General features: G+C 34.6%; 1 protein-coding gene across 4 annotated transcripts in view; it reads left to right on the plus strand.

Annotated features, from left to right (window-relative positions):
* SPOCK3 (SPARC (osteonectin), cwcv and kazal like domains proteoglycan 3) overlaps nucleotides 1-18635 on the plus strand; it is a 327148-nt gene that overhangs the window by 149455 nt on the left and 159058 nt on the right. For all 4 annotated transcript variants that reach the window (XM_081075581.1, XM_081075583.1, XM_081075582.1 and 1 more), the window contains exon 4: nucleotides 11058-11166. In XM_081075581.1, coding sequence (XP_080931707.1) covers nucleotides 11058-11166 — 109 coding nt within the window. The remainder of the gene's footprint in view (nucleotides 1-11057; nucleotides 11167-18635) is intronic.

Below are 18635 nucleotides of genomic sequence, written 5' to 3' on the forward strand. Positions count from 1 at the left end.
TAGGAAGTTTCAATCCATCTCTTCAGTGTTTTTTTTCTGCAAACTTGCAGGCAGCATGCACATTTTATATTATTTTATTGATTTTGAACTATCTGACATTCCAGGAATAGGGCATCCTTTTAATACTTCTATGCTTCTCGTACTGTCTCCTTATACTGGAGTTTCCTTTCATTTTGTTAACTATATATGCTCCAAAACCTACCTAAGCTTTTACTCATTCTTATTCTCCCCCATTCACCATTATATGGTCCCTTCATCAGTTGTGTTATTTCTACATAGCTACACACACACACACACATACACACATACATGCACTCTTCGTACTCGTGTGTGTGCACAAATGTATATAATTGCCACTTAACAATATGTTCTAATTGCCTATTTATATATCTCTCTTCCAAAAAAAAAACAACAAAAGTTGAGTCTGTCGAGGGCTGGGTCCATTTCGTGTAGTGTATCTGGTGCCAAAAATGTATACTAAAATGCAGTAACCCCTTTGAGAACAGAATGTGAATTTGAAAATCACCTAGTCCAAATTCTTTATTTTATAGATGAACCTAACAGGCTACTTAGAGATAATTATTCTGTAAGTCATTGGTCTGTGAAAAATCTGAACCAATATTGGGAAGTTTAAGTTTCCATTATACTACTTGTCAAGTTACAAAGGAATTTTTTCTCTCATATTGGCTGAACTAAGGTAAGTGGTTCATTAACCGCACCCCAAATAATATATGTGATTAAAGGGTTTTTTAGCCTAGAATCATTGGGATTTAATGATTCTTCTAAAGTCTAGGCTTCTTTTGAAAAACACCGTTAAAATGCAGAAGTGAATTTCTACAAATTAGTGAGCTTCAAATCTTCCCTGTTAAACTTTCCTTCAGCTCTTGACACTAACAATATCTATTTTTACAGCTTTTAGTGATGCCTGTTTTTGCCTTTCATGCTTTCAAGACACCCTGCACTAAATATGAATACTAATAACGATTCCTCTGCTCCATTGAGAATTCAGCACCTTTCACTGTCTATATTTGTTTTCCTGACCTGTCATCTAATTGTGTCCTTACTTTTCAGTTCCCCTTACATTGGGACTTCTCTTCAAGAATTAGGTCTTTCTTACTGACATACCTGGCAACTCTCATATTTGTTTCCTGCTCTCACTGGCTTGCTCAGTTACTTCCACCATCAGCAGCTGAATCAGTCTGGATACTTTCAAGTTTATACCTGGTCTGGCAGTAAGTGGGGAATTCTGGACTAAAAAAATAAGTATTCTTTTGAAAGAGTAAGGGAAAGCCTACATCACAGATGAAATGCAAAGGTTCAATTATAAGGCAGTTGAAATTCAGAATGCTTTTTCTGAAACAAAACAAAAAAACAATAAAAAGTATTAGTTAGATCCCCAGTTTAGTTCACATCCATCAGAAAGATTATGAAAGATTAAGATGAAGGAAAGGACCAAATTAATGAAAATGCACTAACTGAAATCTTCCTAGGGGTAGTTTTACTGGGTGTTTCAAAGTTAAATACAATAATACAGGATAGAACAGGCGATGTTAATATCAAAAAGATGGAAAGAGAATAGCAACAGAGCACGCTGATGAATTTATGCCAGGCCTCTTTAAGATACAGGATTGATTCTAATCCACAGGTTTCAGCCAAGAGGAAGATGGTTGTGTTATTGTTGTGATTTCAAGAATAAAATCTCAGTCATCTGTATTGACAGTGTGTGATGTTTTGTAGTTTTTAAACTGCCAACAATGTGAGTTCTACTAAAAAATACAGATGGTTAAAATCACATGCACATAAAGCAATCCCTTATTGCGGAATCAATGTCTTTGATTCTTCACATTCACTTTCTATTCTCCATATTCTGGTAAATACCGCTACTGTTTTATTTTATCATTGATGTAGACTTTTATGCAGAACTTTCATTAAATTAATATTCATGTGCTACATTTGTTCTGATAACTTCCTTGTTATATGCCCATTTTTTAAATTTCAAACATTTCAACTTTAGTCACATAAACAAAGTAAAATCATTCACATTTTTGATTATCTGATTTCTCTTAAGTTGATCTCGCATAAGAAGTGTCATGGAACTTTTGAAAATTATTATTATTTTTTATGTTAAAGTTTATTGAAGTGACGATCGTTAATAAAGTTACATAGATTTCAGGTGTACAATTCTGTAATACATGGTCTATATCTCACATTGTGTGTTCACCACCCAGAATCAGTTCTCTTTCTATCACCATATATTAGACAGCATTTACCCTCTTCTAGAGCCCCCCACTTTACCCTCTGATAGCCCATAAACTGTTGTCTATGTTTATTAGTTTTTGTTCCTTCATTTGTTTGTCTATTTCTTTTCTTGTTTTCAGTTTTATATATCACATATCAGTGAAATCATATGGTTCTCTACTTTTTCTGGCTGACTTATTTTGCTTAGCATTATAATCTCAAGATCCATCCATGTTGTCACAAATGGTACTATTTCATCTTTTCTTACTTGCTGAATAGTATTTCATTGTGTGTATATACCACAACTTCTTTATCCATTCATCTATCAAAGAGCATTTTGGTTGTTTCCATGTCTTGGCCACCATAAATAAAGCTGCAATGAACATTGGAGTACACATGTCTTTATGGATAAATGTTCTCAGATTTTTTTGGTAGATATCCAGGAGAGGAATTGCTGGGTCATATGGTAATTCTATTCGCAATTTATTGAGGAACTTCTACACTGCCTTCCATAACCGCTGCACCAATCTGCAATCCCAACAGTGTAGAGGGTTCCTTTTTCTCCACAGCCTCTCCAACACTTGTTACTATTTGTCTTGTTGATGATAGACATTCTAACTGGGTTGAGTTGATAATCTCATTGGGTTTTTATTTGTATTTCTCTGATGATTAGTGATGTTCAGCATTTTTTCATATGTCTGTTTGCCATTTGTATGTCCTCTTTGGAGAAATGTCTCTTCAGCTCCTCTGCCCATTTTTCAATTGGGTTGTTGCTTTTTTGTTGTTGAGTTGTATGGGTTCCTTGTATATTTTGGATATTAGCCCCTTATTGGAGGCACTGTTTGCAAAAATCTTCTCCCATTCAATTGGTTGCCTCTTTATTTTGTCAATCATTTCTTTTGCTGTGCTTCTAGAAAAAAAAAACAACAAAAAAAACATTTTTCAGTTCAATATAGTCCCATTCATTTATTTTAGCTTTTACTTCTCTTGTCTTTGCAGTCAAATCCATAAAATGCTCTTTGAACCCAAGGTCCATAAGTTTAGTACCCGTGTTTTCGTCTATGGAGTTTTATTATTTCAGGTCTTATGCTTGGGTCTTTGATTCATTTGGAATTAATTTTGGTATATGGTGACAGATAGCAGTCCAGTTTCATTCTTTCGCATGTGGCTTTCTATTTCTCCCAGCACCATTTATTGAAGAGGCTGTCTTTTCTCCATTGTATGTTTTTTGCTTCTTTGTCAAAAATTATCTGTCCATATTTATGTGGGTTTATTTCTAGATTCTCAATTCTATTCAATTGGTCTGCGTACGCTTTTCTTCCAGTACCATGCTATTTTGATTATTGTTGCCCTGTAGTACAAGCTAAAGTCACGGAGTGGGATATCTCCAGCATTGTTCTTTTTTCTTAGGATTGTTTTCGCTCTTCATGGTTTTTTGTGGTTCCATACAAATCTGCTGATATTTTGTTCTATTTCTTTAAAAAATGCCATTGGGATTTTGATGGGAATTGCATTAAATCTGTATATTGCTATGGTTAATACTGCCATTTTAACTATGTTGATTCTTCCAATCTATAAACACAGAATGTCTTTCCATTTCTTTGTGTTTTCTTCAATTTCTTTAAAAAATGTCTTATAGTTTTCAGCATATAGGTCTTTTACATCCTTGGTTAAGTTTATTCCTAGGTATTTCATTATTTGTGTTGCGATTGAAAAAGAATTTTTTTTTTAAATTTCTTTTTCTGATACTTCATTGTTATTATATAGGAATGCAATGGACATTTGTATGTTGATTTTATAGTCAGCAACTTTACTGTACTAGTTTATTGTTTCTAATAGCTTTTTGGTGGAGTCTTTAGGGTTTCCTATATGTAGCATCATGTCATTTGCAAAGAGTGACAATTTAACTTCTTCATTCCCAATTTGAATGCTTTTTATTTCTTTTTCTTGCCTGATTGCTCTGGCGAGGACTTCCAACACTGTTGAAAAGCAGAGGTGATAGGGGACAGCCCTGTCATGTTCCTAAACGTAGAGCAAAGTGCTTTAGTTTTTCATTGTTAATTATGAGATTAGCTGAGGGTTTGTCATATATGGCCTTTATTATGTTAAGGTATTTTTTTCTATATCTATTTTATTAAGTGTTTTATTCATAAATGGATGCTATATCTTGTCAAATGCTTTTTCTGCATCAATTGATAAAATCGTATGATTTTTGTTGTTTATTTGTTTAAGTGACATGTGACATTGATGGATTTGCATATGTTGAACCATCTACCCCTGGGATGAGCCCCACTTGGTCATGATAAATAATCTTTTTAATGTATTGTTGCATTTGATTTCCTAGAATTTTGTTTAGGATTTTTGCATCTGTATTTATCAGAGATATTGGTCTGTAGTTTTCTTTTTTGTGTTGTCCTTACCAGGTTTAGGTATCAGGGTAATGTTGGCCTCATAAAATGAGTTTGGGGGTATTGTCTCTCTTCAACTTTTTGGAAGAGTTTGAGTAGGATAGATATTGGATCCTCTTTGAAGGTTTGGTAGAATTCATTAGTGAAGCCACCTGCTCCCGCACTTTTGCTTTTGGGAAGATTTCGGGTGACTAATTCAATTTCCTTACTGTTGATCAGTCTATTTAGATCTTCCATTTCTTCGTGATTCAGGCTAGGAAGGCAATATGTTCCTAAGAACTTGTCCATTTCTTCTAGGTTATTGAATTTGGTGGCATATAGTCCTTCATAGTATTCTTGGATGATTGTTTGTATTTCTGTGGCATCCGAGAGAACTTCCCCTCTTTCATTTCTAATTTTGTTTATTAGTGTTTTTTTCTAATTTTTATCTTAGTGAGTCTAGATAGGTTTGTCAATTTTATTAACCTTTTCAAAGAACCAGCTCTTTGCCACATTAATTTTTTCGATTGTCTTTTTGTTCTCTATTTCATTTAGTTCTGCTCTGATTTTTATATTTCTTCTGCTGACGTTGGGTTTCATTTGTTCTTTTTCTAGTTCTTTAAGGTGTAACGTGAGGTTATTTATTTGGGATTTTTCTTGTTCCTTGAGATAGGCCTGTAATGATATAAATTTCTCTCTTAAAACTGCTTTCGCAGCATCCCAAAAATTTTGGTAGGATGTATTTTCATTCTCATTTGTTTCTATGTATCTTGATCTCTTATTTCCTCTTTGACCTGGTCGTTCTTTAATAGTATGTTGTTTTTTATTCTCCACATATTTATAGTTTTTTCTGCTTTGTTTTTGCAATTGATACCCAACTTCAGAGCCTTGTGATCAGAGAATATGCTTGGTATGATTTCAGTCTTCTTAAATTTTCTGAGGCTAGTTTTATGTCCCAATATATAGTCTATCCTTGAGCGTGTTCCATGTATACTAGAAAAAAATTCATAGTCTGATTTTCTGTAATGAAGTGCTCTATAAATGTCAATTATGTCCATTTCATCTAATGTGTCATTTAGGGCTGTTATTTCTTTATTTCTTTTCTTTTTGGGTGATCTATCCATAGCTGTCAATGGTGTATTTAGGCGCCTTACTATAATTGTGTTTTGGTCAATTTCTCCCTTTAGTTCTGTAAGTAGTTGCTTGGTATATTTTGGTGCTCCCTGATTGGGGCATAAATATTGATGACTATTATGTTTTCTTGTTTAATAGTCCCCTTTATCATTATGAATTGTCCATCTTTGTCTCTTGCCTTTTTTATCCTGACGTCTATTTAATGTGATATCAGTATGGCTGCACCTGATTTTCTCTGGACACCATTTATGTGGAGTGTCAATTTCCACCTTTTCACTTTAAGTCTATGTTTGTCCTTGTAGCTGAGATGTGTCTCTTGGAGGCAGCATATGGTTGGGTTTAATTTTTGATCCAATCTGCTGCTCTGTGCCTTTTTGTTGGTGAGTTCAATCCATTTACATTTAGGGTGATTATTGATATGTGAGGATTTCCTATCATACTATCTTTAGTTTTCTGGTAAGATTGTGTCTCCATTGTTTCTTTGTCTTTTTGTTGTTGTTTATTATTTCTGTGTGGTGGTATTCTATGATTTATTCCCTCTTTTTCTTCTTTTATTACATTATACATTTCAATGCTGGATTTTTTTGAGTGGTTCCATTAATTTTACGTAAAAGAAAGTTTCACATTTAGAATATTCCATTTTGTTCAGCATACTTACTTTCTCCATTCCCATATTCTGGTTCAGACCTTTACTCCCCCCCTTTTATGTTTTGGTTGTCACAAATTATCCCTATTTATGCTCATCAAATAGCCTCCTTCAGTATTTCTTGTAATGCAGGTCGTGTGTTAGAAAATTCCCTCAGCTTCTGTATGTCTGGAAAGGTCTTTATTCCTCCTTCATATCTAAAGGATTTCTTTGCTGCATATATTATGCTTCACTCATAATTTCTCTCTTTCAATAGTTTGAATATTTGATTCTGTTCCCCCCCTGGCTTGTAGCGTTTTTGCTGAAAAATCTGATGATAATCTAATGGGCTTTACTTTGTAGAGTTACCATCTTCTTTTCCCTGTATGTCTTGAAGATTCTTTCTTTTTTGTTTTGTGTGTGTGTTTTTTTTTTGATTATGAAAATATTATTTTATTTTTTGTATTTTATTTTTTTAATTAAAGTTAATGGAATTCTTTCTTTGTCCTTAATTTTTGACAGCTTCAATACAATGTTCCTTGAAGAAGGCCTGTTGGGGTTGAGGTAATTAGGTGTTCTAATTATTTTTGGATTCAAGGATCCAGTTCTTTCCACAAGTTTCGGAAGTTCTTGTTGATTATTTGTTTGAATATACTCTCTCTTCCCTTATCTCTTTCTTCTCCTTCTGGTATGCCCATTATTCTTATATTGCTATTTTTGATGGAGTCAGAAAGTTAATGTAGAGTTCTCTCATTTCTTTTAAGTCTCAAGTCCCTTTCTTCTTCCATCCGTGTCATTTCCAGATTTCTATCTTCGATGTCACTGATTCTTTCCTCCATCTCGTCAACTCTGCTACATAAGCTGGGTAGTTTATTCTTTATTTCTTTTATTTAGTTCTTAATCTCCAAAAATTCTATTTGGTTCTTTTTAAAATTTCAATCTCTTTGGTAAAATATTCGTTTTGTTCTTTGATTGTGTTTCTGAGCTCATTAAACTACCTGTCTCTGTTTTCTTGTATCTCATTGAGTTTTTTAAGAACTGCAATCTTGAATTCTCTGTCATTTAAGTCACATATTTCCATGTATTTAAGTTCATTTTTTGCAGACTTTTCATTTTCTTTCTGAGCTGTCTTATTACCTTGGTTATTCATGGCAATTAACAATTTATTATTTCTCTTCCTAGACATCTACTGGAGTGGATTCTGCAACAGGTTGATAGAAAGAGGTCTTTCTTTTGTTTTCCAGTAGGTGTTGGTTGAATGTTTTATTTTCTCTCCGACTGCACCCTTTTATTTTCTCTCTCACTGTAGTGTTATATTTTCTCTGTGCTATTCCGGCTTCTCACACAATGGAGGGATTCCCTAGAAGTTGAGCTTCTCCTCTGTGAACAGTTCAGCTGGGTGGTATGGCACTGCCTCCTTGTGGGGATGTGGAGAGCTTCTGAGATTCCAAAGTTCTTCCTGCACCAGATTCAGAGCCCGTGCATTTCAGCAGCTCTGTTTACTCCTGCAGGAATCCACCCAGATAGGTGGGGACAGGGGCAAGTGGGCTGTGAGATGTGGCTCAGCGCAATGGAAAGGACCACCACCACAGCCAGTGGTGGTTGCCAGAACTAGTTGGGTTGTGAGTCCATGTCTGTTGACCACAGTTCTCAAAACTGCAAATATTCTGTTCTTTTGATCTGACACTGCTACTGTTCCACTTCTAACACTGGGAAAGTTGAGTCAGGGTGAGCTCTGAGAGGGTAAGGTGGGGGCAGCTAGTTTCAGTGCCTAAGGCTTCCATTCTTTGCTCTGCAGTGAGGGCTTAAACCACTATTTTCAGCCTTCTTCCCTCAGTCTTTGCTCTGAGGTCTGTGCAGTGAGCATTGGGTTCAGCCGTGTTGTATGCTTTCTTCTCAGCCCTGTGGGCCATAAACAAAGCCCTAGTAGTCTGAGTTCTTCCCTCTCCCGCAGCTGTGGTAGTTCCGGAATGCAGCGAGCTTGGGGCATTGAGCCAAGTCTGCATCCTGCACTCACTTGGCCCTGTCTCTGCACTTCTCCATTCTCTCCTCACCCAGTTGTGCAATTTGCCCATCTTTAGATGATTTCAGTAGTGTGCCTCTTAGTCTTACCTGTCTGCTGTGCAGGGAGTCCTTTGTGGAGTTATAGTTGTTCAATTTGTTTTAAATTCCAGGGGAGATTTCGAAAGGCTCACCTCATGCTGCTATTTTTATGATGTCCCACTGAAAATTATTTAATGTAGCCTGTACAATGTAAAGAAAACTGGAAGAAATAACTGAAAATAACTGTTAATAGTCTACATTCAAAGTGTGCAGATTAGATTAACCATGATAGTTTTACAGATACTATAGTGTTTTATTTCAAAATGAAAACACCCATTTTCAGAATAATATATCCTAGATTAATTATATTCATAATGACTGTGTGAAACATGAATATTAAAGTATAATTGTAGGTGCAATGGCATTGTTTAATTGTTAGGCAGAATTGTATAATTTTAATCAGTATTTTAAAATAATATAATTAAAATTCAAAGAGACTAAGAATTAGAAATAGCTCAAAACCTTTTTAATGCCTTCTCAGTTATTGAATGTTTTTCTTTTATGTTATCCAACAAAGCTATATATTTCTAATATGTACTAGCTCATGAGACAGTTTTTTAATTAGTGACAGTTGAAACTGTGATAGTATAATGAGAATATTCTAGCAATTTGCATTTGCATGGTGAATGAAGTATGTTCCACATTTTATAGAGAATAAAATAACTAATATTACTTATCTGAAATGTTGAAACTATTCAGCTGTAATCAATCTAATTATTACATGTCAAAAAATGTTTTTCCTTCATATGGAGGGAATTGAAACATTTGTGTTCCAAACAGATATATTTAATGCATTGACCATTTTATTACAGTACACTATATCCATTAGTTAATATTTTTACCTATATGTATTCTTCATTTTAGATTGCATGCTTATTTGAAATCTCAAATAAGAGTGTTGCAAAAATATGCTTTATATTTTTAAAGAAAGAAAATATGTGTTTATATATATATATACATTTGTCTATATAATTTATATATGTATTTTATTGAATTCATTGATTATCAAAGAGTATTCACTTGATTTAGGGTATTGACTAAATATGCTTAAAACTTAACAGTTATTTTAAAGCTAAATTTGAATTGTACACCAAATGTTAGTTCTGATTTACCCTAGGTTTAAGATCTAAAAAAGATTGGCTCAAATCCTTGATTTTTGTCCAGTGAAAGCCCAGGGCCTTCCCAAATACTTCTGCATATTCCAAATCATCAGCCCAGCTCCATTTTCCTATGTGCACTAGAACTTTATTTCCAGTTTGCCATCTTTCATGGGTTCTTCTCTCAATTTTGACATGTACCCAAACTGGACACTCAGTGCCTTTTTCTTATTTGTATCAACTCCCGCTCTGTTTTCTGTCCACAATAAATCACAGAAAAATAACACTAGCCATCGCCAGTAGTGATCACCAATAGCAGCATCATTCATAATAAACAAAAGGAGGAAACAGCCAAAATTCCCATCAATTAGAATGAATTATGAACATTAGAATGAATAAATAAAATGTGGCATATCTATACAATGGAATGATGTTCAGCAGCATAAAAAGAATAAAATAATGATGCATGCTAAAACATGGTTGGACCTGGAAAGAACACATCCTTCCAAATGAAGCAAGACAGTCACAAAAGACCACATATTGTATGATTCCATTTATATGAAATGTCCAGAATAGGCAAATCTATAGAGACAGAAATTAGATTAGTGGCTGACTAGTATTGGTTGTTGCGAAGGAGTTGAAGGGAAATAGAGGCGATAAATGAAGAGGATGGTATTTTTTTTTAAGTGATGAAAATGTTATCAATTAATGATAATAGTTTCCATTCAGTGAATATAGTGAAAACCAGTGAATTTTAAACATTAAAATATGAGTTTTATCATATGTGAATTATATCTCAATAAAACTTATTTAAAATCTCACACAGTCTTTCTGTTGGCAGCCACCAAGACAGAGGTGTTGTCTGGAGAAATGGTAGTTCAAATGTCAAGCACAGACAATTTAACAATGAAAATACAACATGTCAGTTCTTACCATGATGCAGTCAGCCAGCCCCCAACTATAGCTATAGATTTTTCTTGGATATCTCAAAACTCGTAAATGCCCACTAACATCTTTTTGGGTTTGATCCTTTTTTTCTACCCAACCTGCATCCACCTAAGGAACGCAAAAGTATAAATTGTAATTCTCCACTGACAACTTTATTTGTCCACTTTTACTACTTAGGAGGCAGTAGTGACAATATAAAGTCTTAGTTTTAAACTTTCTGTTTCGATTACACATTGTGTGATCCTAAGGGTATGCACATTTTAGCTCCTGATAGAATGTGTGAGATTGAACTGCAACTATCTGTTAACTCTGAGTTACCTGGGTAGAAGGAGACATATCTCTTAATAGAGGAAGAATGTGAAGACAATTTACAGCTAAATGCTGTATAAATTACTGGATCAAATCGTGTTTGATTGGATTAGAGACCTCCATTTTACACAAACTTAATTCTCTCTCTCTCTCTCTCTCTCTCTCTCTCTCTCTCTCTCTCTCTCTCTCTCTCTCTCTCTCTCCCTCTCTCTTTAGATCCAGCTAAAGATCCCTGCTTAAAGATGAAATGCAGTCGCCATAAAGTATGCATTGCTCAAGACTCTCAGACTGCGCTCTGCATTAGTCACCGGAGACTTACACACAGGTAAACATTGTTACATTAAATCCCACTGATGGAGTGGTGTTCCTTATGCCATGAACAACTTCAGAATATAAATATTTGGCAATGTCTGCAAAGCTTTTATTCAGAGTTTTATTGAAACAGCTCAGAACCCTGGTTAATACAATTATGATTCCCTTGGGTTAAACATTGTTATCAATCAGAATTACTATGGGGATTATAGCATGTAGGCACATGTTATTAAATAAGGAGGATTTTGTGAAGATTGGATTCAAGGGCTCTATCTTCATACTTACATTTTTTCAAGTTTACGGAACAAGTATAGTTCCGGTACCTTTTAAATATTTTTGCTTATGCCCACTCAAATATTTTATTTCCCTCAGGGGAGAGTAAGAAACAAAGTGAAAAAGCATAAATGAACGACTATGTTCATTTCAAAAGATGAAAAGTCACAAAATAGAGACATGGACCTGGAACACTTCAGGGCATCTTCCTTTATGAGACACTCATACTGGTGGAGTCCCTGGTGGCCAACACAAATTCAAAGAGGAGAAGAAAGGGTTAGATACATCATTTATCGTGATCATCACTACTTCTGTAAGATAGGCTCTATTTTGACAAGGATCAGTGATTTAGAAATAGCCTGTGTATTTTGGTGCTGAGTCTTAAGAATTATGATAGGCCACAACCAAGGGTGAAATCACTGGGTAAGTGATGGAAGCAAGCAGGTGTATCCATTCTCTTTATTAATTTTAAAGGGTTCCCCCCCCCACTTTTTTTGAGAACATTCTTTTCTGTTATAGTGGACCGAATTCGTGTTGTGCTTTTCATCAAATGAGCATGGGGGTTTCTCTATTTGGGTATTTTCAGAGACTAATTGGAGTTTGGTTTTAGTGTGCTTACATCTCAATTCTATTATTCAAATATACCAACAGACAGAGCAGAAGAACATAAGTAGCATTTCTAGAAAACAGCAAATATTTAAGTTTCTTTGGTGTTCCTTATTAATGTGAAAGTACATATATCTATAAAGACCTTTACCACATGCTGAGTAGATTAGAGGAAGTCTATTCCATAATGCCAAATCGATCATGGCAGATTTCAAGTACAAAAGCAGGTTAATGCAACCAAGACAGAGGGTTGGGGAATGAGTTAACTTGAAACTAAGAATCATGGAATATCCATGGTGTACTTGGCACACAACGTGTTTGTTTCTCTGATTGCCATTTTCATGTAATGTCATTAAAAAGTAATTTTTCTTGAATAAATTCAGCAGCAACTGTCATAATTTATCCAAATAAGATGAATTGCATATTTAGTAATACATTTCTTGGCATTGCATATGATATGTGAGACTTTAGCTGATATCAAGAAAAGTTAGCAGTTTCAATTGAGGGAATAAAATAAGACTATTCCACAGTATAATGAGGAGAATACTCTATGTGACAAAAACAAATAATGCCCCCATGTGAACGTTAATGTAATGGGTGTAAGATACTTTTTACGTTTCCTGACACTTCCTGGCTGCTTGATAAATAGTAGTATTTATGGTAGTTCTTTTATTATCTTTGTGGTTATTATCACCTGCTGAAATATGCATATAATTTCATCCTTGGTTTGTTTTCAATATTAAGTGAGGAAAGAAAAACTTTTAAAAATTATGGAATACCAATAATGTACTTGCAAAAGTAAGAAAGAAAGAGGACGACAGTTTGGGCCTGTCAAATGTAAAATATCTCCTGGAAATAGCATTTCTATAAAGTCAACGTACTTTGGAAAGGCCCAGAAGGATGAGGCAGAGTTATCAATAATATATCCCTACTCCATCATGACCACTATGTTGATTTTCAAAGAGATAACAAAACTTTGAGCCGGAATTTTATTTTTCTATTTATTTCCTGAGGGTTTCATAAAGCTTCTGAATTACTTGGAATTCTTATTAATTAATCATCAAATACTTACAATATAAGTATGTTTGGGGGTACTAGGGAAGAGAGTGGGATTTTACTTGAGAAATGAATTCCCATATGCTCCCTCACCTAAGTTGTAGACACCTAGTCAATCATTTCATACAAAAACAAACACTGTTTTCTCACAAGTTTCAGAGACCCTGGGGAAGGTTTCCATCTACTCACAGTTATACCTTTGAAAAGGCTCATCTCCCATCTCACCCTGGCCCCCTGAACCCAAGTCAAGGAGCAACTGAAAGCCTCACATTTAATATTATGCCGGGGGTCGAAACTCTCTCCATAACTGTTTTACACTGAAACCAGGAGAGGTTCAAGTTCCTGACTTAAGATCACAAAGCTGGGAATTTTCAGACCACTGATTCCAGCCTATATTTACTAATACACTAATCCAGGCTTTCTCATTGCATCTCGAACTCATTATTAAACAAAGACTTAACTACAGATAAAAAGAAACTTCCTTGACATGGTAAAAACTTTCAGAAACCAATAGCTAAAATGTTTCTTAATATAGACAGTGAAGTGTCCTGAATTGGGAACTACTGCCAGCTTTGCCTTTGGTGGACAGGTGGGCTGGGGCTTTGGGATGACTGCTGTGCTCTATGTAGGCGGACTTCAAAATGTTTTGTGTAAAACAGTATTTAGTCCTGTTTTATTTCGGATAGACACTGTTTTAAAATTTGGACTCAGTACACACTAAATTCAATAAATAAATAACGAGTTTCAAAAAATTAATATTAAGATTGATATTTGATATGCTTTCTTTTCTTTGAGGATGTCAGTACTAGTGAATGTTTATACAACACTTAGGGAAGGAGAGTTTTGCCAAGCAGTTTGATCGATAAAGGTGGCTAATGTAAATAATGTAGATTGTAAATTTTGTGGATTTGGGGAAGGGGGATACAGAAAACAGAGAAAAGGGTTGCTTAATAAATGTTGGCCATTTACATAGTTTAAATTAGAAAATCCAACTTTTTTTCATTTAAAGATAGAGTTTTCTCCCCATCCCCACTTTCCTTGATCTCATAAAAGAGAAAAAGAAATGGAACTTGCTGTTTGCTTCTGCAGGGGGGGTCCTGTTTTTCATAGAGGTTGTCCATGCCACCACCTCCAGCTATATGTCGTATCCATTTCTCCATTACCTTAGAAACCTGAAGTTCTCATCCTGTAATAATCATTTCATGTCTAATAAATTATGTAACATCAATCTCTTTCAATTGACTGGACTTTTTATGAAGGCAGGGTCTATGTCTTTTATTCACCACCTCTTACTCAGAAATTGACATTCTGGCTAGTCTTATATTTTCTTTGAAGAGTGTCATTAAAGTAGCTGTTTGCAAACATCTAGAGAAAAAATTGAGTTGTTTAATCAATTGAACTGGTCAGTCTACATAATATAAGTCTAATAGTTGTTTTTTGTGTGCCTTGCCCTTATTTGTTGAGGATGGTCTGAGAAAAGCATAGGAGTCAATCAACAAATACTGTAAAATAAATGTATTGAATGAACGCAAGAGTTATTGCCAGAAAATAAAAGGAGAGGGGGAAATATCAGGGAGAGGTGAGTCAACTGGTTGAAAGAAACTAGTAGGGTAGATCCTTGCCTTAGATTTGTAAATAACTGAAATAATTACTAAATAGCTCTTGATTTAGTTCTTGAAATCACAATACTGCCCCGCCCTGCTTAACAATGGAGACATGTTCTAAGAAATGCATCCTTAGGCAATTTAATCTTCAAGGGAGCATCCTAGAGTGCACTTACACAAAACTAGATGGCACAGCCTGCTACTATAATTGTACACGGGATGCTTTTATAGGTCTTATAACACAGTAGGCTTGTTTCCACCGGCAGGACCACAAACAGCGGAGTGATTGTAGCGGAAGCCCTGACAGTTGGTTTTTCTGTTTGTAACGTAAGTGTATGACTTAGCTTTGATAGCTGAGGCATCCTCTTCAGAGAAGCACCCATTTCAAAGACAGCATCCACTTCAGGGATCGTTATCTTGAATGGACACATTGCCAGACACAACTAAATTAAGAGCCAGGCCACCTTTGAGGCTCTTTGTGTTAGATCTTTATTTGTTTAGATAACTGATCATTTGGGATACATTTTTTGTTGTTGTTTGTTTTTAATTTTGTTTTGTTTTGTTATCTCTTTCTGGATTTTAAATTCCCACCTTTCAGTTTTAAATTCACCAATAAAGAGTGAGCCATAAAACCCTAGACCCTCACCCTTGACCCCATTAAAAGCAGAATCCCAGACCAACTCCCTCATGGATATCACTGAAGGGCACGTTGCAATCCTAATAAGAACTATAAGGGTTGGTTCAGTTGTAGCATTGGTTTAGAAATGGGACATGCCTGTGGGAAGCTCACAGGGGCCCAGATGAGTACCCCAGGAATTTCTAGCTGATAGCATTTATATAAATAGGCTGACTGCAAAAACTAATAAATGCATTGGTCTGGGACATTAGGGCAGCTACAGTGTCACTAGGTGATAGGAAAGATGAAACCTTTCTCATCTTTATAATCTCATCATTATAATCTTAGGAGACCACCATTGTATATCATTGACTGAAAAGTTGTTATGTGACACATACTAGTAATTGTCTTCTGAAATCAGAGACGTAGCCTGATTAGGGGACTTATTATATGTTTTACGTTAGCTTTGACCCTTATTGCCAATGTAGAGGATGGTGTAAAGTATCCAAATATGTGGTGTTCAAGGTCCTATATTTGGATATTTGTCTCCGAATCGCTTTTTCTGTGAAGAATAGGCCTCCAATAAGCATGATGCCTGTGTTCTTTTGCTAGCTTTCTGTTACTAGTATCATTGCCTGTTATAACCAATAAGTTTTATGAACAATGAAAACATTGAACTTGAATGTAACACATTTTCCAAAATGGTAACATATCCACTTATTTAGATGGTTTAATATAAATATATATAATGGCTTTCCAGGCTTTTAATCTCACCCGCTTTTTTATATCGTTACCCTGGGGAAAATTTCTGGAGATGCTTGTTGTTGAGGGTATTTTGTCTCATTGTTTTTGTGTATTGTGAGCAAGAAGCCCCATGTTTAAAGCTCCTTTTGTGGTCTATGCAGCTGCAGGTAATTAACACTATTTCTAGATCAGTGTTTCAGGCACCAACCAGTGCTGCTGATATTAAAAAAAACAAAAACCAAAAAACTCCCAAAAAACAGGTTTGGAATAATAAAATAGATTAAGGTAGGACAAAGCTAGCCGTGTTAATTTCTGCTTCATTTGCACCAAATGTTGGGGGGTGGGGGGATCAATAAGGAAAATGCTTTTGGCCTCGTAGGGAAAAATAAGAATAATAAACCTAAAATAATACTTATCAAAATAGACATCAAAAGATGAGTCCTAAAATTCCTCTATTTTAACTATGCATTTTTTGAATTCATAATGTGATGACCATATCAAAAGAAGGTTAGAATTTCTTTATATAATAGTTAAATGAATGACTGTGGTATCTATATTTCCATTGCTATAATGTTGAAATATTTATTATGGGAAGATTCAATCATAGGGACTGAGTTATAGGAGAATCCAAAAAATGTTGGTTAAATTAAGGCAAAGCGTGCCTTAAATTGATTTAGTTTTTACAACAACCCTAATGCTTTATACTAAAGACTATTATGTCCATTTTATAGAATCAAAAGCTGAAGCTCAAAAGTGCTGGGTATTCTGCCTGAGATTAAATATAATAGATAAATAGATAGACAGACATAAGAGGCAGATTTAGGATTTAAAATAATTTTTATATACACTTTATCATAATTATAAGTAAATTTTAATCATGTTTATGAACATATGTTTATATAATTTTATAAGTACCTAGCTATCCACAACTCTCCTTTGGTTAGAACATAAAGGGTTTGGAACACTTTTTTATTTTAATTCAAGTTTATTGGGGTGACAATTGTTAGTACAGTTGCATAGGTTTCAGGTGTACAATTCTGTAATACATCATCTATATATCACATTTTATGTTCACCACCCAGAGTCAGTGGACCACTTTTTTTAATAGACTTTTTAAAAGAGCAATATTAGGTTTACAGCAAAATTGAATAGAAGGTGCCAAGAATTTCCCACATACCTTCTGTATAACCTCCAAGTGCATAACCTTCTCCATTATCAATGACCCCACACAGTGGTACTTTTGTTATAATTGTAAACCTACATTGACACATCATTATCACCCAAAGTTCATAGTTTATATTACTTTTTAATATTAATTGCATTTAAAAATGGCTTATAGTACTATACTTTGGGTAGTGAGTTAGAATAACATCATTTGATTATTCTTTTTAAACACAGATAACAGCTGAACTTCATAGTGTTTCATTTATGTCTGGAACTTTTCTGAAGCTATATATATTTGTGCATCTGTATTTGTATGTGTATATTTATATGTATATATATGTGTATGTGTATATGTGTATATATGTGTATGTATATATACACATACACATGCATATGTATGCATAGCTAATTTAATCTGACAACAGTGATGTGAGGTAAAGTGGGTTACAGTTATTGCACCCATTTACAATGATAAAATCTGAGACAGAATTTATGTCATTTGCTCAGGTGATAAACTTGGACATTGAAACTGAACACTGAGGTTCCAGAATTTGTTCTCTTGATTATTATGTGCTAATGTCATTTGAACGATATTATTTAACACTTATAAAGCGTGTTATGTAAATGACACATTCTCTAGGCATTTTAGAGAGAACTCATTTTATCTTACAACAATCTTATATTCCTTTTGAAAAACCTGGATAAACATTGCCTAACTCACAGTTTCTCAGCATATTTGAACTCACGTTCTTTCTTGCTGAACGTGCAATTTTTACGTTTTTCTTTTATTCTGATATCACCCTCAAGTGGGTATAATTCTTAGCTACCTGAGAATTGCTTGCATGGAGAAAATTGAATTCATTCCACTGTAGATCAGCCAATATTGATTTGGTCAAGTTTTATTTTTGGTGATCCACTTACACAAATAAAAAAAACATGTTTCTCAAATATAAAAATAAGACAACGTTGACTGTATATTTTTTTAAATACACAACACATCTTATCATTTTTGTGATATTATTTGCAGTGTTTTTAAAAATCAGAAACTTGTTGATTAAAGTCCAATATCCTCAACATAGTCCCTTAGAACCTTAGCCAGGTAGCTTCCCCACATGGCACATTGCAGCCTGTCACAGCAGGAAGCATCCTGTGGCCTGACTGCCTAGCTTCACAGTCTAGTTCCACTCTCCTTAGGTGTGTGACCGTAGGCAGATTACTTAAACTCTCTGTGCCTCAGTTTCTATCACTTAAAGTAGGAATGGTAAAATGGATATTTTCTAATGATGTTCTTTTAAGGATTAATGAGTTAATTCATAAAAACTATGAGAATAGTACCTGATCCATAATAGGCCTACCTTAATGTTTAGTTAGTACTATTTTTTTCCTGAAACATGTTGTAAATTTTATAATCATAGACTT

The sequence above is a fragment of the Rhinolophus hipposideros genome (assembly GCF_964194185.1).
Source record: "Rhinolophus hipposideros genome assembly, chromosome: 16".
Classification (NCBI taxonomy): domain Eukaryota; kingdom Metazoa; phylum Chordata; class Mammalia; order Chiroptera; family Rhinolophidae; genus Rhinolophus; species Rhinolophus hipposideros.